The 27,344-nt window shown below is 45.4% G+C and overlaps 1 protein-coding gene and 1 pseudogene across 4 annotated transcripts in view; one reads left to right on the forward strand and one right to left on the reverse strand.

The window, feature by feature from the left end:
* Positions 1–27,344, reverse strand: part of ASCC1 (activating signal cointegrator 1 complex subunit 1) — an 87,863-nt gene that overhangs the window by 35,548 nt on the left and 24,971 nt on the right. For all 3 annotated transcript variants that reach the window (XM_080937580.1, XM_080937578.1, XM_080937579.1), the window contains exons 6-7: positions 18,012–18,148; positions 8,549–8,668 (exon numbers count right to left, since the gene is read on the reverse strand). In XM_080937580.1, coding sequence (XP_080793706.1) covers positions 8,549–8,668; positions 18,012–18,148 — 257 coding nt within the window. The remainder of the gene's footprint in view (positions 1–8,548; positions 8,669–18,011; positions 18,149–27,344) is intronic.
* LOC308436688 (histone H2A.Z-like) lies at positions 4,106–5,153 on the forward strand (annotated as a pseudogene). Its single transcript has 2 exons — positions 4,106–4,487; positions 5,119–5,153. The product of its transcript is annotated as a histone H2A.Z-like (transcript).

Below are 27,344 nucleotides of genomic sequence, written 5' to 3' on the forward strand. Positions count from 1 at the left end.
AAAAGCATGTCACTCAAACAGACAAATGTGCAGTCGCAGGGTTCAGTCACTACTACTGAGGTGGGGGCCCGGAAAGATGTGCCTCCATAATTGTTCCCCTAAATTGCTTCCTGTTTATAAAAACAACATGCTCTTTAAGAAGCTGAGAAAGGTCGGAAGGGCACAGGAAAGAAAACAGCCCCTTAAACATCCCAGTGTTTTTCTGGGGATGGGGAGGTGACATCAGTGAAAACCGACAGCACCTCAGAGCGTCCCCACACACTGGCAGGACGGTGAGCGTCTCAGTCCACCGCATCAGCACTGCAGAAAAGACTCAGCTGGTAGAGCACTCTGGACTCTGTCCTCGTACCAAAAAATGAATAAATAAAAAGCACAAACCAGACATTTGGCCTGCGTCTTTCCTCCCAGCGCTCGGGAGGTACAGGCAGGTGAATGGAAGTTCAAGGTCATTCTTGGCTACACAGCAAGTTCAAGGTCAGCCTGGGCTGTAGGATACTGACCCTGTCTGAAAAAGGACTGCAGCAAAGAGTAACGGATTCCATTTCTTTAAAATAACACATTATAAACAATGGGGTGTAAAACTGGGAAATTAGAGGTAGCAGGTTAATTTTAATTTCATTCATTTGTTAAAAAATAAAAATCTTGTCTGTTTCTGTGAAGGAAGAGGGCAGTTTATAAACAGTGGTGCTGGATGTGAAGATATAAAATCTGACCTCACAACGCCAACGGCCAGCCTCGGCTTGGAGAGGGGGTCTTAGAAGAGACGTGTGGGAGCTGAGAAAGAAATGACTTGAAGTCAAAAGATGTGGTGCAACCTGACAGCCTTGTAGTCTGCTCAAGATGGCTCCCTAGACAGCTCTCTGTAGATGGCTCTTGACTCTGTAGTCTGTTCAATGTAACTCTCTGCTTGAGACAGCTCTCTGGATAACTCATGGGTTTTCCAACCAAAGTCAGCACAGGCGGTATAAAAAAACTTTAAAAGATCTGTGTTCCCTCTCCAAGCAGCTCTCTCTGGGAAAAAAAAAATCTAAAACAGCTGTGTTCGTGCTCCAGAGATCTCCAGACAGCTCGTCCTGACAGCTCGCCTCTTGCAGACCAAAGCCCAGCCTTTTATTTACATATCAGTCCATTTACTCCAGGTTCCCTTTTGATTTTCCCATCAATCACCCCTCCGTGGCATTAGCCCCTCGATTCTAAGAAGACAGCAAGCACTTTTTTAAAAAAGGCAAATAAATTCAGAAATCCTGAATTTGTAAGTACAAACAGTAAACTTGGCTGAGTGAGATCTGTCCTGAGATTACCATTCAAACCAAGCCTGGACCTAAACTTGCTCTCTGTACAAGGCTGACCTTGAACTCAGGAATTTATCTGCCATTGTTTCTTTCTGACAAGCTGGTTCCTAGGGCAGCTGCCTCTGTTCTTTTAGGTCCATGAAGCCCTTCATATAATTCATACTGCATCATTATATTTTGCATAGTTGAGAAATTATAATTTTTGGTTTGTTTTTAATACAAGTTCGTTGTAGTTATCTTCAGACACACCAGAAGAGGGCATCAGATCCCAACGCAGATGGCTGTGAGCCACCATGTGGTTGCTGGGATTTGAACTCAGGACCTCTGGAAAAACAGTCAGTGCTCTTAACCACTGAGCCATCTCTCCAGCCCATGAAATTATATATTTTTAAACTAATGTTTTCAGAGTTCTTTTCCATAGCCTTAAGGTCTGTCCTGAAGGTCACAGTGGTTTGCCATTTTTGTTAAGGACATAAACACACCCTAACCTCCTGGACTTGTGCTGTCTCTGATTATCATGGAGTCATTACCCTTGGCAAAGAGAACCTTTCCCCAAGGAGAATCATAAAGTAAAATATTCAAACAAGCCTTACACCTTGCAACCACCAATACTCATGGAGGCCCATGCCTTGCTGGCTTTGTTCCAGGGGCGGGAAACCACGTCAAACCTTCCCGTCCAAATGGCTGTGCAGGACTCAGCACCAAAACGTGTAAAAACCACTTTCCCATTTGTCAATTCTGAGCAGCTAGACTATATCCACTTCTTTTCTGTTTTGCTTTGATTTTTAAAATCTATTTGTTTGTTTAACTATGAGCATGGGTAGGCACAGGTGTAGAGTTCAGAGAACAACTCGACAAGTTGGTTCTCTCTCCCATCACGATCTAACTTGGATCTGGGCTTTTCTAGAGTCTCCTGCAGTCTAGACCTTGAACTCACACTGAAGCTAAAAATGACCTTGAACTCTACCTTGTATTCCTGAGTGCTGGAAATACAAGAGTATGCCACTGTGCCCAGCAAAATCCTTTTAAGCATGTATTTAGATAATGCTTTAAAACTTGACAGGGATATTCTTAGATTTTCTAATCTGAATCACCTTTGTATTCCTGACATAAACTAGCTTAGTCATCTCTCTACCCTCCACTTTAAGAAAATTGCCCAATCAAGCAGATTTTACTTTTGCATCCAACTATTGATTCCCACTACCACTGCTCTAATTTGGGCCAGCTTGCTTCTCCCAGACTACTCCAGTGGCTTCTAAACGCCTTGCTCCTGGTCCTACAGTCATGGCTCCTGCTCCTGGCTCTCCCATTCAGTTATGTGTGTAGCACATGACTTGCTTTAAATGCATATAAAGCCATGTGGGGCAAGATGGCACCTTTAAAGAATGGTGTCTGTACAAGACACAGTCAGTCCCGTTCTAGCATTCTAGAAGGGGGAGGGAAGGCTCAGGAGTTGCAGCCCTAACTGAGGAGCCCTGGAAGGGTGATGGTCACTGGGGAAGGGAGACTCAGAGCTCTTGGGATGGCATAGATACCCACAAGCTGATCATGCTGCAGTGGACAGTCCTACCCCCAGGAGTCTATGGGTAGCATGAACTGGACCACTGGGTTGTTTTTAAGAAAGAGGGGTATGCTGGAGAGATAGCTCAGTGATTAAGAACACTGCTGCTCTTTCAGAGGAGGGGTATCTGGAGGAGTAAGGATGAAGGATGTGGAAAGGACATGATCAAAATACTTTGAATAAAATTCTCAAAGGATTAACCACAAATGCTTTTAAATGGCATCTGTGTGGTCTGAATAGGAAGGACCTTCGCCGGCTGATAGATTTGGATTCTTGGTCATTAGGGAGAAGTACTACTTGAGAGAGATTACGAGGTGTGGCCTTGTTGGAGAACTGTGTCTAAGGGTGGGCTTCTAGGTTTAAGAGGCCCAGGCTAGGCCCAGTGGCTCTCTTTCTTCCTGCTGCCTTTAGATCAAGATGTAAAGCTCTCAGATACATGTCTGCCTGCGTGCCACCATGCTCCCCCAATCATGAAGAAAATGGACTGAACCTCTGCAACTATAAGCCTGCCCCAATTAAATGCTTTTCCTTTATGAGAGTTGCAGTGGTCATGGTGTTTCCTCATAGTAAAACAAAAAAAAAAACAAAACAAAAAACAAAACACAGACTAAGACAGCATCTATTATTGAATACACAAATCTCTTATAGTTTACAATTTCCTGAAAAAAAAGGTCTTACAAGTGCTTTGTCATATTTATTTCTAATTATATTGTAATTTTCATTGCTATAATGAGTACATAGAGTCTAAATTTCAAGTGATGCTTTCTGTTGGTTAATAACTGTAATTATTATATTGACTTTATACAAACAACCTTATTAAACAAAACAAAAACTCATCTCACTATGTAGCCCTTTCAAGTCTGAAACCTTCTTGTGGGCTTCTGTTTCAGTGAAGAGACCCTGTCTCAAAAGCAAATTTATTAATAAATGAGGTAGAGAACAACAGAGAAAGAAACCCTCTGCATTCACACCCACCCACATCAAGCATAGACACAGGCCTGCACTAACACACACACACACACACACACACACACACACACACACACACACACACACACACCACAGACACAGGAGACATTCCAGAAGGTACATAAGCTGACTTAAACTAGAGCTTCAGAATGCATATGTCTCTTAAAAAGCATACATCTGCGGTTTAAATCGCAGTACGATGGAGAAGTGGGCACTGGGATCTCGCTGAGCATCCCCCGGCCTCATCTCTTCCTCACTTGTCTGAGCTTTAGCACAGTCCAAGATGGCTGGCAGTAAGGCTGGAAAGGACTCCGGAAAGGCCAAGACAAAGGCGTTTTTTCCTGCTCACAGCAAGCCAAGTCAGCTTGCAGTTCCCTGTGGTCTGTACTCATCAACACCTGAAATCTAGGACAACCAGCCACAGACGTGTGGGCGCGACCGCTGCTGTGTACAGTGCAGCCATCCTGAAGTACCTCACCGCAGAGGTCCTTGAATTGGCAGGAAATGCATCACAAGACTTGAAAGTAAAGCGTATTACCCTCGTCACTTGCAACTTGCTATACTCAGAGATGAAGAATTGATTCTCTGATCAAGACTACGATTGCTTGCTGGTGGTGGTATCAGCCCACACGTCCACAAATCGCTGATTGGGAAGAAAGAAGACTGTCTAAGGATGCCTGGGATGCTTATTCAAAACTCTGAATATTCTTTTTTTTTTAATTCTTTTTTTTTTTAATTCTTTAATTTTATTTATATTTTTAAAGATTTATTTCATGCATGTGAGTACACTGTTGCTTCCTTCAGACACACCAGAAGAGGGCATCAGATCTCATTACAGATGGCTGTGAGCCACCATGTGGTTGCTGGGATTTGAACTCAAGACCTCTGGAAGAGCAGTCAGTGCTCTTAACCACTGAGCCATCTCTCCAGCCCGACTCTGAATATTCTTAACAGCTGTCCAGTGTTGGTGATTCCAGTGGACTACATCTCTGTGAAAAACACAGTTTTGCCTTTTTGTAATTCTATTTGAGCAAGTTGGAGGCTTAATCTTCCAACCAACCAAATTTCTGCATTCGAGTCTTAACCATATTTAACTATTACTGTGGCTTCAAAGAAGATATTGATTCTGAAGTAGTGGGTTTTGATTGAGTTGACTGTTTTTTAAAAAAAACTGTTTGGATTTTAATGGTGATGCAGAAGAGTTATAGTAACGAACATTTGGGTTTGTACAGACACTATTTCCACTCTGGTGGATAAGCTCAATAAAGGTCATATCCCACCTCCCACCCTCCAAAGTGTACATCTGGGAAGGAGACATTTATAAGTCCTGAAAGAATGGCTGTTATTCCTGGGGAAATGGACAATAAAAGGTCAAAGCAGTAGAAGAGATGGGAATGACTCAGCGATGGTCCTGATGGAGCAGGCTGGTGGGCTCAGTGGCAGTCCGCCCTTCAATCACAAAGCTCTGACAAGAGGAAGGGCGCTAACGTGTGAAAGCTGGCTCTGTGTGGAATGTCAAAACGAGCTGGCCACTGAGACCAGAGCTCCCCATCGGGGAGGGGACAGACCCAGTGTGAGAACTGTCTTCAACAGAAACTCAGCTGTACCATCTTATTTTCCGTTCTTGGACCTGCATCTCTGCGTATGAGGACTTACAGCTCTAAGGATCTGAGCAGCAACACGAAGGGCAAAAGCCAGCGAGAATGCTCAAGGCAGTAAGCCCATCCTTTCTGAGCTGCCCTCTTTCTCCTTCGGATGCCGACAAGAACAGAGTAAGTCCTAAGTGTCTGGTCTCGGCCACACGTGCCTTAAACTGGAACTGAGGTAGAGTTGAGAACATTTCGTTATTGTGCAGAATCAAACATCATAATCTCACATAGTTTCCTGTATGCCTTCCTGCTAACTGTGTGCCCACAAACCAACATAGGCTGTCTCATGGCAGTGAGTGCACCTGCACACCAACCTCTACTTTACACAAATATTGCAAAGACCACATGAAGACAATGTGAGTATATGTGTGCAGTGACCAGACCCAGCCCTTGGGAATATTACACATGAGCTCTACCATGGTTCCATTCGAGCCTGGCACACTAAATGCTAACCAAAATATAACTACACTTTCCCCAGAAACGGCAGTCATGATTAATTGTCAGAGACAGGAATGTCATATTACAAGTTCTTCCAGGGTATCCTGTGGAGTCCTGATACACTGGGGGTCATGAGGTTAATACTATTTTTAAATTTAATTTTTTATCATTGTGGGAGTTGTGTGTGACATACATGTGGCGGTCAGATGACAACTCTCTGAAGCCATCTACCTGACATGTTTACATGAACTCAGGCTGCTGGGCTTGAACATCAAGCGCCTAGACTCACAGAGCCATTGGGCTAGCCTCAAAAACAGTGTGGAAAAATACTAGCTGGAACATGGCTGAGAGGCAAGGCTCATGCTGCTTTGATTGGCCGACATTGGCAATCATGGTACAAGAGCATTGACTGGCCAGCATTTGTAATCAACAAGAGCAGTGGTGCGGCCCAGCATAGTCACATGACCCTGAAATCCCGGGACTTAGAAGGCTGAGGCAGGAGGCCTGAAAGTTTAAGGCCAGCCTGGGCTAAGCAATGAAATACTATCTCAAACTAATGCAAAAAGCAATGGTGTGTGGAACTGGGTCCCTCAGCATGAGAGACTGTGGTGGTGTCTGGTTATTTTACTAGTAAGCATCTTCACTAAACATTTGCAGCTTGAAAAAGTCAGTGTCGTCGTTATCCTTGAATATGCTCCTTGAACATACATCCTTTTCACATTCTTGTGGTGAAACTGCCGTTCTGCATAGAGCACTTGGCCTATACACCTAAGTGATGGCTGTCTGGAGGAGCTGGGCGCCGAGCCAGTCTCTGTCTCCCAGCACCCTTTGTACTCGGGAGAACACTGACAGGCGAGTTATGGCTGATCAGACTCACTACTTTGTAGGTATTTTTTCTTTTCCCTATCTTTGTTAATTTTTTTTTTTTTTTTTGAGACAGGGCCTCACTGTATAGGCCTGGCTGTCCTTAAACTCACTCTGTAGACCAGGCTAGCCTTAACTCACAAAGATCTACCTGCCTCTGCTTCCTGAGTACTGGGATCAAGAACGTGTGCCACTCCTGACCTTGGGGGACATTTTTCTTTAAAAAGAACTTAAAGGAAAACAATCATCAACATTCTTTGCCAATAATAAAATTTTGAGATTTCAGATGAAAATTAGAAATTTAAAGAATTGTATAGCAGCCATCATGGGCTTCACAACAATTAAAGATTTTGATAACATTAGTAGTAATATTAGCACATATTTTTAAAACAGCGGCATAATAAAACACAACAATATTTAGAAGACTTGTATAACTTATCGAGTAATTATTTTCTTCCACCTTTTGGGGGGAGGATTTTTATTTTGTCTTGTTAAGATGAGGACAGATGTAGCCCAAACTAACCTAACCTACCATGTAGCTGACGATGGTCATGAGCTAAGCCTGCTGCTTCCATTTCCTAAGAGGCAGACTTACAGGCATGCACTGTTACCCGGACTCAAGCCTTTCCTTGTTTTCACTGTGCAGGATTAAGAATCAAGCCCAGGGCCTCATGCTAGGCAAGTGCTCTCTCACTAAGCTGTACTTCTAGCCCTAAACTACTTTCTAAAAGACCAAAGTTACAAAAACTGTATGTGAGTTAAAGATTTTACGAACGTGTGTGTGTGTGTGTGTGTGTGTGTGTGTGTGTGTGCGCGTGCGTGTGTGCGCGAGTGACTGTGTGTGTTTTATATTTGACTTGAGAACACCACCAGTTTTGGCGACAGCGGTTCTCATTCATTAGGAAGCTGACCGGTGAGTGAGCCAATGCCTTCCTCTGACCTCTCCACCAGGAACCCACAAGGTGAACAGAGTTGTGTGCAAGCAAAACATTCACAAAATAAAAGTAAAAAGATGAGTGAGGATAGGGGGTGCTGCCAAGCCTGGTCAGTGCCCAGGGCTCCATCCCTGGGACCAACATAGCAGACAAAGAGAACAGACTCCTGCAAATTGTTCTCTATTCATACGCATGCCCACACGGACACACACAACACATACATGTAACAAAAACATTTGTAAAAAAAAAAAGATAAAGGCAGCAGTCTGAATTATAGACTAAGATGAGGTTAACGCATGCCAGGTACTGTTCTTAACTTTTATTTTTTCAAGACATGATTTCTCTGTGTAGCCTGGCTATCCTGGCTTCGAACTCAGAGATCGGCCTGCCTCTGCCTCCCAAGTGTTAGAATTAAAGGCGTGCACAACTCCAGCTGGTTTGCTCCTGACATTTTATGTAGCTTAATCTTAACAGTTCCATGACAGTGTGATTATTATCCTCATATTGTCCTGGTATCTGCCAAACACCACCACATCACCAATGGAACCTGCCTTCTTACCTCCAATTATGCTGAAAAACACAAAACCCGCTTCAATAAGAAAACTGACCGTTATGATCAACACTCCCTTTTCAAAGAGTCCTTTGGGCTAATAGTCACAACCCGGCTTCTCTGAATGTGTTAGCACACTTGTTTTAATGAACAAAAATCTGGGCACATTGGCAATCTTAGCACTTGGGAAGCTGGAACAGAAAAGGAGTGAGTTTGAAGTGATGCCCTGCAAGCCTCAAAGGCCTCCAACTTTTAGAAGCCTCTCATATAAGCACACATTAAAAACCTACCTGTTGGAGCCATCTTTCATGTGGACTTTGGCATAAAGAACATCTACCATAGCAGGGTCGTCATTCATGTATTCGATCCCTGCCATCTCTGCTTCCAGGGGTTTGCCTCCAGAAATGTCACTGCCAAGAAAAAAACCATTAGTTTTTTTAAGCTGTGCAAGCAAAGAACCTGCACTATTGTGAAAGATGGTTAATACGCATGGTCACGTAGAACAAGAACCGGTTCGTGGGGTTTTTCCAGCAACATAATCCAGCTGTCCTAGTATCAAGTTAATAAACGTTCGATGCCTACAACTATAAAATACAGGAGAGTATTTTCAGCACGATGCCATGTTCCAGTACTCATGATGACCTCTAAGGGATGACATGACTGGCAACATCACTGCATGTGCTGGACCTTCTCTTTTCATCGTTTCTTCAGGTTACAAGAGGCACTCACTCACTAGCAATGGAAGATGTACATACCAAGGAGCTCCAGCAACATTCACGAAAAGCCTCCTCAGACTCAGTTATGCAAGCTTGTCCCTTTCTAGGGAACTACCTCAAGGGAAGGGCAGCACAGCAGGCCACAGCTGCTGAACCAAGTCACTGTATAGGTTTTTGTTTGTTTGTTTGTTTGGTGTGTGCGTGTGTGTGTGTGTGTGTGTGTGTGTGTGTGTGTGTGTGTGTACTTAAAGCAATGTTTGAGGCTTCATTCTCTACAACTTCTCAACATGGCAGTGTCTAGGCAGATATGAGCTGGCAGAGATGAGAGTTCTACATCTTGACTGGAAAGCAGCCAAGAGAAGAACTGCTCTGGCCAGACTATGAGACCTGGAAGCCCACCCCCACAGGAAGCTATACCTTCTCCAATAAGGTCACACCTCCTAATAACACCACTTCCCATGAGCCAAGCATATTCAAACCACCACAGTCCCTATACCTCAAATAAAACAGATGCTCGAGGGATCTCTGGTCATAATGGAACAGATGCCCAGCCATCTGGGGAAAGTTGCTCTGGACAATGTTGAAAAAAACGCAGTCACGGCCGGCCATCTTAAGACCATCTTCTGGGCTATGCTGGGAGCCCTGAGACCTGCTCCTTAGGTCTGCCTTGCCCCTTAGGTCACCACAGGAAACCAAGTGACTGTCACAGTGCCTATCAGCTTCCTTATTCTGCTACATCCAGGCCCTGCATTTCATGATCATCAAGGTGGATTCAGCTGGAAAGATCTCCCTCCTAATTCAAACTCTGGGGTTTGTCGAGAGTGTTCCCACCTAGATCTGAGTGCTCTTGGGTGGGGGGTTTCCCTGTGGAATTACCTTCCAAGTGGGAGAAGCTGCAACCACTGGGGTACTCCAACGCCTGCCAGATAAGCAGATAGGTGTCTGCAGTGCAGTCTCTGCAGAGACTCAATCAACAGGGCCTTGGACAACCAGGGGATACCAGTACTGGCCAAGAAACAAGACCAGCTGGTGCCACCCTCACCCGTGTGTCAAGCTGTGGACATGCTGGGATTGTAGCCATGCCTTGAGCACCATATGAGATTATCCTGAAGAGGAAGGTGGCTTGGGCAGGCAACCCGACCAACCAACATTTTATGGCCCTATACATAAGTCTCTCTGGAGCTATGCCTAAAATAAACAGGAAATCTCAAGACATTATAGCTCATAGAAAGCCGGAAACCTCATCAGATACTGGAAGTCTCCATTCCGAGTACTGATCAGAGAATTCAATATGAGAGGCAGCCATTCTAGTCTATCCTAGTACATGCCAGAAAACTTGCTCTAAAAGTCAACGTTATACTAACTGCACCACAGAGAATAGACTTAGGACCTCAATGGGCACAGTGTGCACACACATTTGATCCCAGCACTTAAGAAGCAACAGGAAGCATATTTCTCTGAATTGGAGTCTAGCCTGGTCTATATAGCAAGTCTCAGGACAGCCAGAGTTACATGGTGAGACCTTATCTCAGAAGAGGGGGGGGGTCTTATTGAGTTGCCCAGGCTGAACCAAATTTCTGAACAAAAACAATCCTCTTATTTTGCCTTTCATTGGGACCAGAAGCATATGCTGTTCCTAGCTTTCTGAATGCTTTTACAATAAACTACGGTGGAGCTGGTGAGATCCTTAGCAAAGATATGTGCATGGCAAGTCTAATGAGCTGAGCTTGTTCTCTGGAACTCGTGTAAGAAAGGCAGAGGCACAGGCCCACACCTGCAATCCCAGCATGCCTACCATGAGAAGGGAGAGGGGAAGAGGAGAATCACCCAAAAGCTCCGCTCACTGGCCAGCTAGTCTGGAGCAGCAAAACAGCAGAAACGACAGAGTCTTGAAAGCTGTCTTCTGACTTCCACAAGCATGCCACGGCACATGAGCCCCACAGTCACACGTATACATTAACAATAAAAAATGGCTGAAAAAATTAAAAACCAACCCTGTATAGTTAGATCAGTACTACAACCTTTTTACAGGGTTTTACTTAATGCCTCCTGGAAAAGCTGTGTGAACCTTTTCCCACCTGCAGAGTTTGTTAAGAGATGCTGCTTAGCATCATTAAGATTTACATGACTAGGGCTGGAGAGATGGCTCAGTGGTTAGGAGCACTGACTGCTCTTCCAGAGGTCCTGAGTTCAAATCCCAGCCACCACATGGTGGCTCACAACCATCTGTAATGGGATCTGATGCCCTCTTCTGGTGTGTCTGAAGACAGCTACAGTGTACTCATATACATAAAATAAATAAATATATAAACCTAAAAAAAATTGACAGGACTAAGTTTGCATGACTGAGAGCCCAAACCCTCTCCTGTGTTTTGTTGTTTTGTGTGACAGGTCACACTGTGTCTGTAGCCCGTGCAGTATTAGGAGTATGTAGCCTAAGCGGGCTTGAACCTGAAGCAAACTTCTATCTGCCCAGCACTGACATTGTAGGGTGAGCATGATGCAGATTGCCAACTGCTCCTTACCAGGCGGTGACTACCATGAACTGGTAGGAGTCTTAGCAGAGCATGTTCAAGTACACTGATGTCATCAAACAGCACCGAATGTTAACATGTGAGCACAATTACAGTCTGTGTTTATTTGCAGGTCCCATTTCTCCCACTCTTGGTCTTCTCCTGAGTGCTGAGGCCTGCCAAGCAAGCTCTTCACCATCGAGCAACACACACCCTCATCATAAACAAATGTAATGCACATCCTTGGAAGGGGATGGTGGGCCAAGATCAGAAGCTGGCTGAATGTGACAGGCAAACTCCCCAACATGATTTACCAAGAGAAAGGTTAAAGAGCTTGAGTGAGAAACCTGATCAACATTCTCTGTCTTAGTGGCTAAAAGATGACATCTAAAGCAATAATTAGAAATTACCATCTATCCACGGCTCATTTCTCTTCCCCACCCCCTTGTCCGTCTTAGATGTATTTGCTGAAGCCCTTGCCTGTCAGGGTTTTCCATTTATTTATTTATTTATTTGTTTGTTTGTTTATTTATTTATTTATTTATTTATTTATTTTACCTTTTTTTTTTTTTTTAATCTGCCTCTTCAGGAGACAGATGCTAAAGCTGGAAAGAAACTGCTTCATGTTTGTAAAAGCAGACACTCAGAGCCATTGCCCTGTTTCTGTCCTACATCCCACAGGGGAAAGTCACAAGGGACACATTTGAGCGTGAGAGTTTCCTCAACACTGAATAATTCATTCAAAATCTATAAAGCTGCATGAGCCTTAAGCTTAAGAATTTCCATGAATAGCTGGGTTCTGGTTAGAGAGCATCCTTTAGTTTCAACAGCTACCTCCAGATTCAACTACCCACATCCTTCAAATACCCAAGTGTTGGGCTTTATCAAACCAAATATAAGTCATGTTCATCTTAATATTCCAACTTGAAATGCCATCACATTAAGCTACAGTACAATATAGTGGTCCTCTTAGCTCCAGTGTTTTCCTTTGCACAGTTTATTTTGAGGTCTTTACAGCATAGTGGGTTCAGGTTAGAAATTCCATTACACAGTGGTGTACTTCCAAGGTACCCACGGCAAAGGCTGAGACCAAAGGACAAACGTAGCTGAAAACAAAAGACAATTTACTCACCAGAGCTTAATACATTTTTTTTTTCTAAGTGAAGTCTCTTCTATTTGGGGGAAACTGGTCCTGCCTTAAGCACTGTAGACACCTGACTCTGACCCTCATCTGACATGGGAGAAGTGAGTTTGCTCTGTAAATGTTTTAAACAAGTGTGCACAGCACAAAAGAGAGAAGGGCCCTGAGGGGCTGGAGTGTTTTACTTGCTGGTCTCAAATCCTCCCATCCTTTTGAAAAAAGCATCTCTAAACATCTTTCTGCACGCGCTGCAGATTTCTGGCAGGGCAACTTTGTCCTATTTCAAAAGCTTTGCTGAATTTGAAAAACTACAATTACCATTTTCATCTTGTCATGTCAGAGGCTTACAGCTATTAGGGCTGTTCTTTATTCCCGGCACACACACTCTGACACGCTTCCAGGCTCCAATTTGGCAGTAAGTCACGAAAGTCACTAAGTACACAAAAGGGAGGAACTCACTAGGTCTGCCCACAGCTTAGGATTAAAACCCAGTGATTAAAACCTGTGGCCTGACTTTCTTAAGGCAAGAAGAACAAATACATTGCTGCACAAATATTTTATCTAACTCTACCTTTTTTTTTTTTTCCTTAGCAGGATAATCCCATTGGCAGCCAGAAAAATGCAGCTACTTTAAGTTCAGTTTAGCAAAAAGGAAACTGGGAATGCACTGAAGTATGAGACCTTTAAGTAGTTTTTATTTTACACAAAGAAAACTACAAATATCTAATGATGGGTACCAAACTATTTGAGTTTTAAGTAAGATTTAAAAAATAAAATGAATGTAGGGGTGCACATCTTTAACCCCCCAGCACTGGCAGATCTCTGTGAGCTTGAGGCTAGCCTGGTCTACACAGTAAGTTCCAGGACAGCTAGGGCTGTATAAGGAGACTCTGTTTCAAAAAAGTAAAAGAAAATAGTCATGTCTGCCACAGAGCGAAGAATAAGAGTCAAAAGAACAGGTTCACTGTAAAACTCACCAGTATTTGATTATGCGCAACAAGAATACTTTGTGAACACTGGAGGGGCATGCCTGAGCTCCTACTGCTCAGGGAGCTACGGCAGGGGATTGCCAGGAAGAGGTAAGGTTGAACTACACAAAAAGACCCAGTCTCCAAGAAACCAATGAACAAGCAACTCTCCTGCCTTCAAGTGACTAACGACAGATGAGTAACTGACAGGGAAGAGTGATGAGACTCAACTTTCACCCCAGCACTCAGGAAGCAAAGCTAGAGGAAGAGGCAGGAGGGTCTGTGTAAGGACAAGGCTAGCCTAGTCTACATGGTGCCAGGACAGCCTGGGCTACACAGAGGAAGGGAGGAAGGGGGGGTGGAATGAAGGAGGAGGGAGGAGGAAGAGGAGGGAGGAGGCAGGAGGGGGAGGAAGGAAGGCAGAAGAGGGAAGAGGGGGAGGAGGAGAAGAAGAGGAAAGTTAACTAGCCCTCAAACAAATCGATGTACTACAGAGTCTTATATGTAACAGAGAAAGACTTTAGATCTTTTTCCTTTGCTCTACCCATTGAGTCAGGTGACCCATCCCTATAAGGCCATGTTAGAATAATATGGTACCTGTATATAATAATGTGATTTACAAAAAAGGACTGTGTGAGCCCCACATGGGGTGAGCACACACATGCCAAGGTGCTTGCACGGAGACTGTCCTCGGGTGTTAGACTTTATTTTCCACCTCTTCTCGCTGTTCCTCGTTGTGTCCTCTAGCTGGTCCGTGAACCTCCCTTCTCAGACTCCTGTCTCATCCCAGGGGGCGGGGACTGCAGCCATGCGCTGCTGCATCTGGCTTTACCTTTACCTGGGTTCTGGGGATGCAAACTCAGGCCCTCATGCTTGTGCATAAGGCACTTTCTCCACTGAGCCACTATGGGATGCAGAGGAAGCCCTGAGCAAATCCAGTCCTGAGTGGATGTGTGTGACTGACGTGTCCAGGAGCCCAGCCCAGCAGTGGAAAACCTTCCCTGGGTGAGGCTCTGAGGGATGCTAAGCCTTCTGGTCTGAATGGTGATAGTGTGTGTAGAAAATGTCTACTATAGTCCCTCCCCAGAGATGTTCATGGCCTGAAGCCTGCTCCCCTATAGACTTGCTCCTACCAAGACTGGCTAAACCTGTTTCTTTGTTCAACTGTATAACCATGATCCTACTTTCCTGTTCATCTATATATAATAACCTATCTTCAGCTGTATGCAACACCTCCCCATTCAACACACAGAACAGGCACGCTGAGATTCCAGGTACTCTAGCTTCCCCACCAGAGAGCCCAATCCTAACTGTATTATACATGTGTATGTCCTTTCTTTATTGTCTGTCTTCATTCCTGCATCACTCCTCGTCAGGGTCCAAGACCCAAGCTGTACAGCGGCTCAGGAATGGAATTTCCTAAAATCTATTTAGGAGAGTTAGCTTTCAAACTGCCCTTCATCAGTTTTACGTAAAAAGCGAGAAGGTACTTTCGAGTCCTGACTTCTAGATGGCCAAGGCCAGAAGAAAAACAGTGGCTGTGTCAAAAAGGCCACGGCCATTTCTTCCCAACAAATGTCCAAGGACACTGCCGAGCCAATGCCATCGGGACACCCAAAGCAAACGTACTCCTCTCTCATGTGCTTCCCGAGCTCCGTCAAGTGGCGTTACTGTAGGCTGCTGTTCAGAGCAAGGTAGTCACGGATTGATCTCCGAGGCCTGGATGGACAGAACGCCTACCTCAGTTCAAACCTGCTGCTGCAGCCCTGCCACCTCGCCAAACTGCATGTAAAGGAGAGGAGACCCATTTGTGAATAATCAGGTGGAAACCATAAAGAGGGAGGAAAGGAGAGGGAGGAAGAGAGAGGGAGAGGGAGGAAGAGAAGGAGAGAGAGGGAGAGAGAGGGAGGGAGAGGGAGGGAGAGAGGGAGAGGGAGGAAGAGAGGGAGAGAGAGGGAGAGAAAGGGAGGGAGAGGGAGGGAGGAAGAGAGGGAGGGGGAGAGAGGGAGAGGGAGGAAGAGAGGGAGGGGGAGAGAAAGGGAGGGAGAGAGAGAGGGAGAGGGAGGAAGAGAGGGAGGGGAGAAAAAGGGAGGGAGAGAGAGAGAGGGAGAGGGAGGAAGAGAGGGAGGGGGAGAGAAAGGGAGGGAGAGAGGGAAGAGAGAAGGAGAGGGAGGAAGAGAGGGAGGGGAAGAGAAAGGGAGGGAGGGAGAGAGAGGGAGAGGGAGGAAGAGAGGGAGGGGGAGAGAAAGGGAGGGAGAGAGGGAGAGAGGAAGAGAGGGTGGAAGAGGAAGTTCTTTGAAATGATTCTTCCATGTCAGATATATGTATAAATTAATTTTTATAGCTAAAAGAATACATAACAAGTCAGTCTGTCCCTGAAGACTCTCTGAGTTGATTTTTTTTTAAAAAAATTTTTTTTCGAGATATGAAACTTGCCCAGAACTCTCTATGTAGACCAGGCTAGCCTCAAACCCACAACCTCTGCCTTCAGAGGCCTGGGATGACAGGTGTATACTAACGTGCCTGGCTTGAGTTCTTACTGACTGAAATAAAAATATCTATATTTACTCTGTTGTTGGTTTTGCTTGTTCTTTTGTGTTTTGAGGAGGATTGGTGGCTTGTGTTTTAGTTTCTTGTTTGTTTGTGTTGTTTTCTTGGTTTGGGATTGTTTGTTTGCTTGCTTAAGACAGGTCTCATGAAGCTCACAATCCCTTTCAACTGGCTTACACAGTCAGGGAAAACTCCTGATACCCCTGTCTCCATCTCCAAGTCATGAACTCACAGGCACATGCTACCATGCCACACTAGGTGAGCCTCAAATTTAAGATGTTTCTGCCTTAGCCTCCTGGGAATACATGTGCCCATCATCACAGCTGCCTTCCTCCTCTTCTTCTTCCTCTCCCTCCTCCTCTTCCCCCTCCTCCTCTTCTTCCCCCTCCTCCTCTTCCTCCCCCTCCTCCTCTTCACATTTAATTTTAGGTAGGTGCAGTGGCACACACCTATAATTCCAACACTGAGCTAAGGCTGGAGGATTTACTTGAGTCTCAGAATCTGAGTCTAGCCTAGACATCAAAAAATCCCAGCTACTCACGAGGCTGAGGCAGCACAGTAAGACTGCCCCATTCCTAAGTAACTAGAAACAGAGTTGGGGGAGGGGAGGAATGGAGAGGGAGGGAGGGGAAGGGAGAGCCATCGCTTCCTCTTCACTAAGTGCTGCAGTACAGTCTGCACTACTGTGGCAGCCCTCCCGGAGAACCGGGCCCTGCTCTCTTCACTAAGCGCTGCAGTACAGTCTGCACTACTGTGGCAGCCCTCCCGGAGAACCAGGCCCTGCTCTCTTTCATGTCTTGAGTAAGGCTTGGTAATAGGGATTGATTAATTATATAGATGCAGTCAATCAAGTCAGAGTCCTTAAAGGCCAACCACTTGTTCCTGCTGCGGTCACAGGGACAGGGACAACTGAAGGTGCAGAAAAATGCAATGTTAGAATTAGAGGGAGGGAAAAGAAGGAATGTGGGAGACCTCTAAAAGCTAGGCTTTAAAGGCAAGAAAACAGATATTTTTCCTGAAAACTGGGAAGGATCACAGCTCTGCCAGTACTTTGTTTTCAGTGCAGTGGAACCAAGTAGATCTTCTGACACAGACCAGAGAGATGGCCCAGCAGGTAAACGTACTGGGCAGCCATGTGTGAACCTGGTTTGATCCCTGGAAGATTTGATAGATGGTGGAAAGGAAGAACTGACCCCTGCAGGCTGTGCTTCACATGTGTGTCATAGTGTGGGTATGTGTTTGTACTTTTTATAAACAAGTTAACAAACAATAAAATCCCCTTATCTTGCAGCTACAGACAAGTCTGTGTCACTGAAAAGATCGCAGCCTGGGCTGACCTCCCTTCCACTCCTGACCCACAGATGGTAAAGCAGATGTTCTTTTAAGTGTGTTTTTTTAAGCCACCGAAGTTGTAGCAATATGCTACTGTGGATCAAACAACAGGATGTACTGTTTAAGAACAGTATTTGCCTATCAAATAGTCCAACTTAAAAACTATAAATTTGTCTTTGAGTCCATTTTAAACTTGCAGGTGATAGTCCGATGTTAAGTACTACAAAGAGTGGTATGAACAAATCAGGGACAGAGAGGTGGCTCAGCAGTTAAGAACACTTGTTCTTGCAAAGGACCAAGTTTTGTTTCCCAACACCTACATGGTGGCTCACAAATGTCTGCCACTCCAATCCCAGACGACCTGACACCTTTCTGACCTCTGTAGGCACTAGGCACACACAAGGTCACATACACACAAGCGAAACACTCACCAGATTCCCACATCATCCATCTCTCTCACCCACAACCAAGCCTGTAATTAGAAAAAGCCCCAGCCTGGGCTGACCTCCCCTCCACTGCTGCCTGTTACTTACTTAATGAATTCCTCTTTACAACGCTGCAGGATCTCACACGTCTGCTGGATCTCTTGTTCACTTAGAAGTACCAACATCCCAATAGTTAGGTGAAGCTTTTTGGGATTCTGAAAAATGGTGCTGTCAACCCCACGATCCTGTTATCAGGGAAAGAGAAACAAACTCAGCTCAAATCGAAGCAAATGGCAAGAGTGACCAGGGCAAAGCCGGCAAGGCGGCACAGGCTTCCATCCCCGCATCCAGGAGACCTGTAAGCAGGTGAGTCTGTGAGTTCCAAGGCAGCCTGGTCTACATAGGAAGTTCTGGGCCAGCCAGAGCTATAGTGAGACTCTTCTAAAAAACAAACAAAAATGTATAACCAGGGAGAGGAGGCTTAACCTGTAATTCCAGCATTGGGAGGGATGAGACAGGAGGATCACTGCAAACTCTAGGACAGCCTAGATATACAGTGAATCATGTCTCGAAACAACAAAACAAACAAACAACAAACAAACAAACGAACAAAAAAAAAAAAAAACCCGGCTGGAGAGGTGACTCAGTGATTAACAGCACTCGGTGCTCTTCCAGAGGACCCAATTCCAATTCCCAGCATGCACCAGCTGTGTCTCCAGTCCCAGGGACCTAACACCCTCTTCTGCACTCCATGGGCACTGTACACATGTGATACATGACATACATGTAGACAAAACACTCAGACACATAAATAAGTAAATAAGTAAATAAATGTTCAAATGCATATGTGTGTATAGCCAGTGATATACATATATATATGTGTGTATACATATATACCCAATGATGTATATGACAAATAAATAAAATGTTCAAATGCTATATTCAGGCATGGTAAGACATGCTTTTAGTTCCAGTACTGGGGAGGGAAGCAGGTGAATCTCATTGGGTTTGAGGCTAGCCTGGTCTACATAGCAAATTCCAGGCCAGCCAAGACTACAGAGTAAAACTGTCTCAAAACACAAAACAAACACGTAAGTGTCATGACTATAACTGAGAACAAGATAGTCATGTTTGTAATGGGCAATGTCTATACATGGGAAGAGCACAGGCAAAACATAGCTGTGAATAAAAATTAATTCAAAATAGATCCGCGACTTACACATAAAGTTAAGTCACAAATCTTTCAGAAAATAAATAAAATTAATTTTCTATGACCCTGCATTTGGCAATGAGTTCTTAGATATACAATATAAGCATAAACCAACAAAGAGACATGGGGAAACCGGACTTAAATGAAATTCACAAATTTAGCATATATGGGGTAAGAAAGTGAAGGGAACCAAGCACAGCAGCACACCTGTGATTCCCCGTTAAGGAGGCCAGAGGACCGAGGTCAGCCTGGGGTACACAGTGAGGAAAAGGAAATTAAAGAAACAAGGAAGGAGGTGGGGAGAGAGGGAAATAAAGGGAAGAGGGGAGGAGAGGGAAGAAGGGACAGGCAGAGGGAAAGGAGGGAAGAAGAGAGGAGAGAAGACAGTCAGAGGGAGGAGGAGGGAAAAGGATAGGGAAAGAGAAGGGAGAGAAGACAGTTGGAGAAGGAGGGAAAAGGATAGGGAGAGAGAGGACTGAGGAAAGCAAAGGGGAGCAAAGGAGAAGAAAGTAGGGATCCAGAGAATGCAGGAAAGAAGAAAGCTTACAGAACAAAAGTATTTGCATTATGTGTTAAAGATAAAATATCCAAAATATATCATAACCCCTAAAACTCAAAAATAAAAACACCATCCAATTTTCAAAATAGAGATTTAGATGTTATCTTCCCAAAGAAGAAACACCAACAGCTGTAATAACAGCGCACACAGATCTTCAGCATCATTAATAATTTAGGGAAATACAGAGCAAGCCACAATGAGGTACTGACTCTCAAAATAATAAGAGGGGGGGGGGGGGACTACTGACAAGGTTGCCAGAAACTGCAACCTCAGACAATGCCAGGAAAGGAAAGTAATTCAGTCCAGCCACTGTGAAAGCTTGCTGGCACAGATGAAAAGTCAAAGACAGAATTACCACGCAACCAACAACTCCACTCCAGGTACACACTCAGAAAACTGAAACATGTATACACACCTCCCTCAAAGTGCTATTCCCGTAGTCAAGAGATGAGACTAGCCCAAATGTGTATCAGCAAACAGTAAAGACACTGTGCTAGCCCAGCTGGAGAAACAACAGCATAAGCAGGAACGAAGTGCCCAAAACATGATCTCGAATCAAACAAAGACCAGAGGGACTGTATTATTGTTTATATGAGGCATCCAGAGTTTGGAGAACAGAACACAAATTGGCTGCTAGGGATAGAGGTAACAGGAAGTAACTGTGATGGGGCATGAGTTCCTTTTGGAAGGACAAGGTGACACTCAGCTGGTACTTGTGCACTATCAACTGTTAACGCTACTGAGCCACTGTGTTAAGATGGTTAATTTGATGGATTTAAGACTGGGATTTAGAGAAGGCTTTCGTCATAAAGCACCGACTCTTCACTTGGCCCTGGCTATGGGAGTGGCTAACGCAGGCCAAATGCCCATAGCTCTGCCTTCTTGCTGCACCTTTCCTTTGAGAACCTAAGGTCAGATTCCTGCTCAGTTCTGCATGTGAATCTCTTAAGGATTGTCCACCTAAAGCCAGTCACCCTCCCCACCCTGGCTGAAGACACCAAGATGAGAGAAACAAAGTTTTCCAGAACCTCTAGGAGAACTGCAGGTCCCTGGAATGGCAGCTCAGAACAGTGTTACTTACAGACAGATCATTCCGATTTCTCACCCATGCGCCAAGCAGGGTCGAAACAGCCTATCCAAGCAATAAAATTTCCCAGAGTCCAGAGTCTGACAGAACCAGACATGGTTTGATCAAGACTGTATAGCTATGCATACCTCATGACCAAACCCAACCTTTCCCCCTGTAATATGTGAACCTGAGGCTCCTGTTGGTATCTGCCAAAGTGGGCCAAGGAGGCTTGATGCCTGTTTCCCAGGTAGTTACAGTGAATAAACTCTTTTTTATTTTTTTATTTTTTGGCCTTTCATCATTACATTTTCTATAGTGGCTGGACACATACTGGGACTCCCAGAGAGAAATCTTCAATATTATGTGCATTTTACATCTTATTTAAGAACTTGGGGGCAACACTTGGTGGTAGAGCCTAAGTGGGCGGCCGTGGTTTTAATCACCATATGCTAAAGAAATAAAGAAACAGCAGCCCAATAAAACAACCAGTCCTCAGGAAATCGAGAATGCAGTATTTTAAAGCTTTGCTTTGTCTGTGTATGTACTGCATCTGAGTTTATGTGCATTCATGTATACTACTCGCTCAGGGCAGAGGTTGTCAGGGTCCATAAACTGCAGCTCAGAGGGTGCTAGATCCCCTTGAGCTAAAGCTACTGGAGAACGTGAACTGCCTGATGTGAGTACAGAGATGTGGTCCTTCCCCTTCACGGTGCACGTTCTTAGCCACTGAGCCATCTCCATTCCTGAGTGTACAACATTTTCAAGGCTGGTTTAATGAAACCTTTTTGCACTGGGTGTGGCAATGCATGTCGGTAATTCCTGAACTAGGGGGGTGCAGACAGAGAGATGAGGAGGAGCTTGAGGCCAGCCCTAGGCTAAATGATATCCTGTTTCCAAAAATGAAGACTATCTCTTTTGGGTCGGCCTTCAGCTTTGATAATTTTATAGCAACTGAGTCCTTCCTGAGCTCCCCTGAGAACAACTTTCCCAAAGGGCTTCTCTCCAAAACCACATGCTTTTTATAAACTATGGAGGGCTTAAGTGGGGTGTGGCGAAGTACCTCCATAACTGCAGCGTCTGGAAAGGTTAGGCAGGAGGATTTGAGTGTGGGAGCAACCTGAGCCAACAGTAATCTCTAGATCAGTATGAGCTATAGAGTGAGACCCTGCCTCTAGTTAAACAAAATGTACAGGACTTTCTATCCTAACAGATACTACAGTGTGTTCACATAACAGTACTTGGCATTAAACTAAGTTCTGAGTGCGAACCTGAGGCGCTGTGGTAGAGTGCTTGCCCAGCAAAGCTCCATTCAGCCTGCAGAAACACAAACAAATAGGTTCTGCCAAGCAGACGATCAGGGACGACTGAACGGTGGACGTGGGCACCCGTGGCCGCACCCTAGACAACGGCCCTTCCCTGGCACTGACACTGCTTACACTTCCATCCCTTCCCTCCGTGAAACACAGGAAGTGAATAAGCTTCCTGAGTCCTTTTAAAACTAAAACTGAATTCAACTCACTTCACAAACAACTGGCTGCTTTTTACCATGTAAAATTCAGTGGCGTTTAGCAATAATTATGTTGGGGAACCAGTAGACTCACCTTATTTTCACAACTTTTTCATCTCCTCAAAACACCCCATACACATTAAGTGATCACTTCCTGTCCTCGCAGGCAAGCTCTGGTGTGACTTCTGACACTGGATTTGCCTATTCTGCACACAGCACATAAAAGGAATCATGCAGCAGACCGCCTCAGTGGCTTCACTTCAGAGAATGTCTTCCAGGTCAACCATATCTCGTGTACCATACACACACTTTATACCCCCAACTACGGGCAACTGTCATATTTCATTAACCTCATACTGCAAATGGGAAACAAGAAAAGATGTTGAGACTCTCCTCTAAATAGGAGAGAAGCAAGAGAAAGTCTAGTTTATGATTTTAAGTTTTATAATCGGAACTCTAGCCTAAATAAGGCACCCCAAAGAAATACATTTACCACACACAGCTTGCACCCTGTTCGTGGTTTGCCTCATTTCTGCCTTGGCAACAGTAGCTAATAGATTACCCACTTTCTAGGTGTTAATGGAGCTTGAGCTATTTTTGTATCTGATGAAGGAGTTTTATTATTCTACCCATCAACCCAAATTGCCCCATTTAATTAAAGAGGTGATATTAAGGAACAAACAGCTTTAAACGGGGGCATGGCAGCATTGCCTGTGATGCTGGCACGCTCTTGAGATGCTGAGGCAAGAGGGCCATGAGCTTAAGGTCAGCCTGGGCTACATAGTAAAACCATCTCAGAGTAAAAGTGACCATCTTTAAACTGTCAGGGCAGTCCACGAGCAAGGCATGCTGTCCCGACTGTCCTAGGGCAGGGCGACATTGCTGTATTAGGAAGGGCATGTGATGCTGCCTGTGTGACTCCCCTATACACAACTCCACCACAAACACTGGGGACCATGTTCCTAACAAGTCAGGCAGTTCCTACAAACACGTGCAGCCCCAACAGCAAGGGAGGTGGAAACAGAAGGATTTTCTGAGATTTGCTGACTTGTAGATTAGCAGACATTCAAGCCCCAGGTTCACAAAGAGACCTTGTCTCACAGCAGCAGGCAGAGAAGGATGCAAAGGGACATCTGACACCCTCTTTTGGGCATCACATGCTCATGCACATGCATACCCACAGATACAGAACCATAAAAGAATAATTAAAAATGAATCTTCAAAACAACTTAGAAAAAAATACCATTAAATAGACAAAAGACATAAACAGACACCACACACACACACACACACACACACACACACACACTCCCAAATATTCCATGATGTACAATTTCACTCATTGGGAAAAGGAGAAGCTGTGTGAAGAGGTTACGTGTCACCTCTGACCACCCCAGTATCCCTACATTCAGGGCCTACAACTCACCGCTGTTGCCACTATAACCAAAGAACAAGCCGAAGAGGACCCTGGAGGGGAAAGGTCAAGGAAGAGGATGCTGGAAGAGAAAGGTCAAGGTGACAACGATCTGCATGGTTGTCTGCTGAGCCTGAACACCCACCCCTGCACAGATATGAGAAGTGTCAGAGAAAAGAGCAGATGCTGGCAAGATGGGAACAGACCCCCCAGACAATGGAGATGCCAAAACCGACAAGGCCCAGAGGGATGAAGATGCCAGAGGGATGAAGATGCCAGAATACTGTGTGTGTGTGTGTGTGTGTGTGTGTGTGTGTGTGTGTGTAAGAGAGAGACAGAACATGTACATCTATTTTTATCAAGTTCTATAAAAACACATGATTTTGTTTTACATTTAAAGAGCTAAGTTGTTCACACACACATTTAGTTGTATTTGAGGAGAAGGAACGTGTGTCACTAACAGAATGCCTCCCAGCTGGACTGAAACATCTCTTTCTGTTATCTGTCAGACTTCCTCTTGGCTCCCAGGAGGATTTCCTGCCCCTTAGCATATACCTTCTGGGAAGGGAAATTAAAATTTGTTTTATGCCTTCCCATCCATCTCCCCTCCTTTAAGACCAGAGACCCAAAGCTGACTTTGTCATTCTGTCGGTGAAAAGTCAACCAACTCCAATTCCAGGAAAAAACCAAAATCTACTCGAGCAAACATTCTATGGCACACCCCCCCCCCCACCTTAGTAACAGCCAGTCAGACTACAACAGCAGGGTCAAGGTGCACAGAGATAACCTAAGACATCCTGCAGAAAACAGATGGCCTAGCAATCCTGTTTGTCAGGTATTTGTAAGGTGTTTTGTTCCTGCAGATTATGCCCAAAAATGCAGTTTTTAACATACTAACTTGTTGACCCATATGGAATTCCCTTAGCTTGCTGTAACCCCACTAAATGCCCCACACCCCTATACTTGAGGCTCTCACTTCTGACCTGGGGCTATGGTAACAGTGAGAGTCCTTGCTTCTGAGCTTGTAATAAAGGCCCCTGTGTGTTTGCATCAGAATTGGCTCCTTGGTAGTCTTTGGGGTCCCTGTGACTTGGGTATAACATTGGGAGGTCTAGACATGGCGGAGACATTGATGAGAAGGTGTCCTTCAAAGGACAGTGTTCCTTCCCTGGACATCTGAACTTCAGAGTAGTTCTGCTGTTACAGGAGACACTGAAAGTCTCCAGTAGCCACAGAAAGCTGTCAGACAGCATCTTTAAAGTAAACTGTAGGCCCTCACTCTACCATCCCCTATTCAGAGCATCAGATAATAAAACAAAATTACAGGTTTTACCCAGCAGCTTTCTAATTTTCATAGTCCATACTGTATAAACCACTCCATGGTATGGTTAAGGGGAAGGTTTTTTTTTTGGGGGGGGGAGCTATGTTTTTGTTTTGTTTTACCTTTTATTGACTCTTTGTGAGTTCACATCATACATTCCAGTCCCACTAATCTCCCTGTCCCTTCATTCCCACCCTCCAGCCTTGTAACCTCCCTCACAAAAAAAGAAATTAAAAAAAAAAAAAAAAAACTCGTGGAAGCTGTAGTGTGTCACAGTGTTTCCCACAGTGTACCCTGGCAAATGTTCACTGGCAATGAGTCACTGGTCTGGCTCAAGGCCTCTGGCTTTTGCTATCCACTCCTCTCAGATACCCTGTTGTTGCCCTGTGTCATGGAGACCCTGCAGCTTTGGATCTGTAGGACTGGCCCCTTCACTTGCTCAGCAGTAGATGTTGGGGTAGACCAACTCAAACCCCTAGATTTGGTTCTTGGTGGATATCTGAGCTGTTCACCCACACAACCAGGGCAAGCTCTTCAGCACTACCTGGCTAGCTCACCCAATGCAGCAGCCGTCAAGGAACAGGGCCAGCTATCCCATTCTCATGTCCTCATGGTGACTCAACCGCACCTTCACCACTAGTCAGTTCTGTGCCAGGTAAGGGGCAGGGCTGCTCTCCTGAGTGCTGCAGCCTGTCAGGGGCAGGGCTGTTCTCCTGTGCTGCAGCCTGTCAGGGGCAGGGCTGCTCTCCTGAGTGCTGCAGCCTGTGAGGGGCAGGGCTGCTCTCCTGAGTGCTGCAGCCTGTGAGGGGCAGGGCTGCTCTCCTGAGTGCTGCAGCCTGTCAGGGGCAGGGCTGCTCTCCTGAGTGCTGCAGCCTGTGAGGGGCAGGGCTGCTCCCCTGAGTGCTGCAGCCTGTCAGGAGCAGGGCTGCTCTCCTGTGCTGCAGCCTGTGAGGGGCAGGGCTGCTCTCCTACTCTCCTGACCTCTGGGCCAAGTCTCCACAGTGAGGTGCAAGGGGAGCAGAGAAGGGGAAGGAGTGTTTTGTAGATAAGGGAAAGTGGTGGGGAGGACACAGTCAGAGGAGTCTGGAAGAATCCAGGGCAGAGAAAGTAGTAGACTGGACTAGGGGACACAGAATAGAGAAAGAGAAAGAACACAGTGAGAGAAACAGGAGCAGAACACAGAGCCAACTTATGGAGGACAGCAGGATAACAGAAAGCAGCTGAGGGGAGGGGAGCCCACAAGCTAGAGGGATTTCAGGGTGGAAGAAGAGGTAACTCCAGGACTTGGACTTTGAAAAGTGTAGCAGGTACTTGTGCTAGGGGGTTGAGGGGTGCCTGGAGGCCAACATGTACTTTGATATGGAGAGATAGATGGCTTAGCAGTTAAGAGCATTGGCTGCTCTTTCAGAGGTCATGAGTTCAATTCTTAGCAACCATACGGTGGCTCACAACCATCTGTAATGGGGTCCAGTGCCCTCCCTCTTTTGGCGTGTCAGCAACAGCATGCTCATATACATAAAAAACTCACATACATAAAATAAATACATCTTAAAAAAGAAAAAACACTTAAAATGAAAAAAAAAAGAGACTGCATATGAAAAGTCAGAGAGGCAGTCTGAGAGGAAAAAGAGAAAGAAAAAAAAGAAGGGGGTGGGACAAGAACTGAAGTAACAGGGCTGCCCTCTGGAGAAATGGAACCTGAGGAGGAGGAGGTGGCTCTAGCTGCTCCAGCAGCAGCAAAATCCTTTCAACCCTCTCAGTGTTCTCTCCTGTCTCTTCCCCAGCAGGAGCAACACCCACTCCAGTAACAGAGTATCTCCAACGTAGGAGCATCACTGTCATGCTTCAAACAAATCTGAGGTCAGAGCGTTGAGGAAGATAAATGAGATGTATATCTGGGTCAGGAGAGCCAAGCTAAATAGGTCAGGAGGAAGGCACTCCGAGAGAAGCAGCTGGTCTCAGTGGGGTCTGGGTGTCTCTGAGTCAACTCCCACAGAGACCCGGAGACCCAGCCCACCCCCAGGGAGCGTACAGAAGGCACCAGTGTCCTTGTCCCTCCCCAGGAAAGGGCTCAATTCAGAGTAGTTTCGCCTTCCTGCACCCAGCTGTAACAGACTGAATTGTGAGTGATGGTGGCCTCTAAGACAGACACCACCCCAGGCCTGGGGACGGGAGGAGTCAAGTCGGGGTGGCCATTGTACTGTTTTTGCCTACTAGCCTGCTGAAACTAAGCCCTGCCTGCAGATCAGTCCATTGGAGCCCCGGTGTGAACTCTCCTTCAAGAGCTCCAGAGCCAAGAGTGGGGGGGGGAGGGAACCAGAGAAAGTCAGTCTCCCTGACACAGAGGCCATCACAGGCCAC

Source organism: Micromys minutus (genome assembly GCF_963924665.1).
Source record: "Micromys minutus genome assembly, chromosome: 25".
NCBI lineage: Eukaryota > Metazoa > Chordata > Mammalia > Rodentia > Muridae > Micromys > Micromys minutus.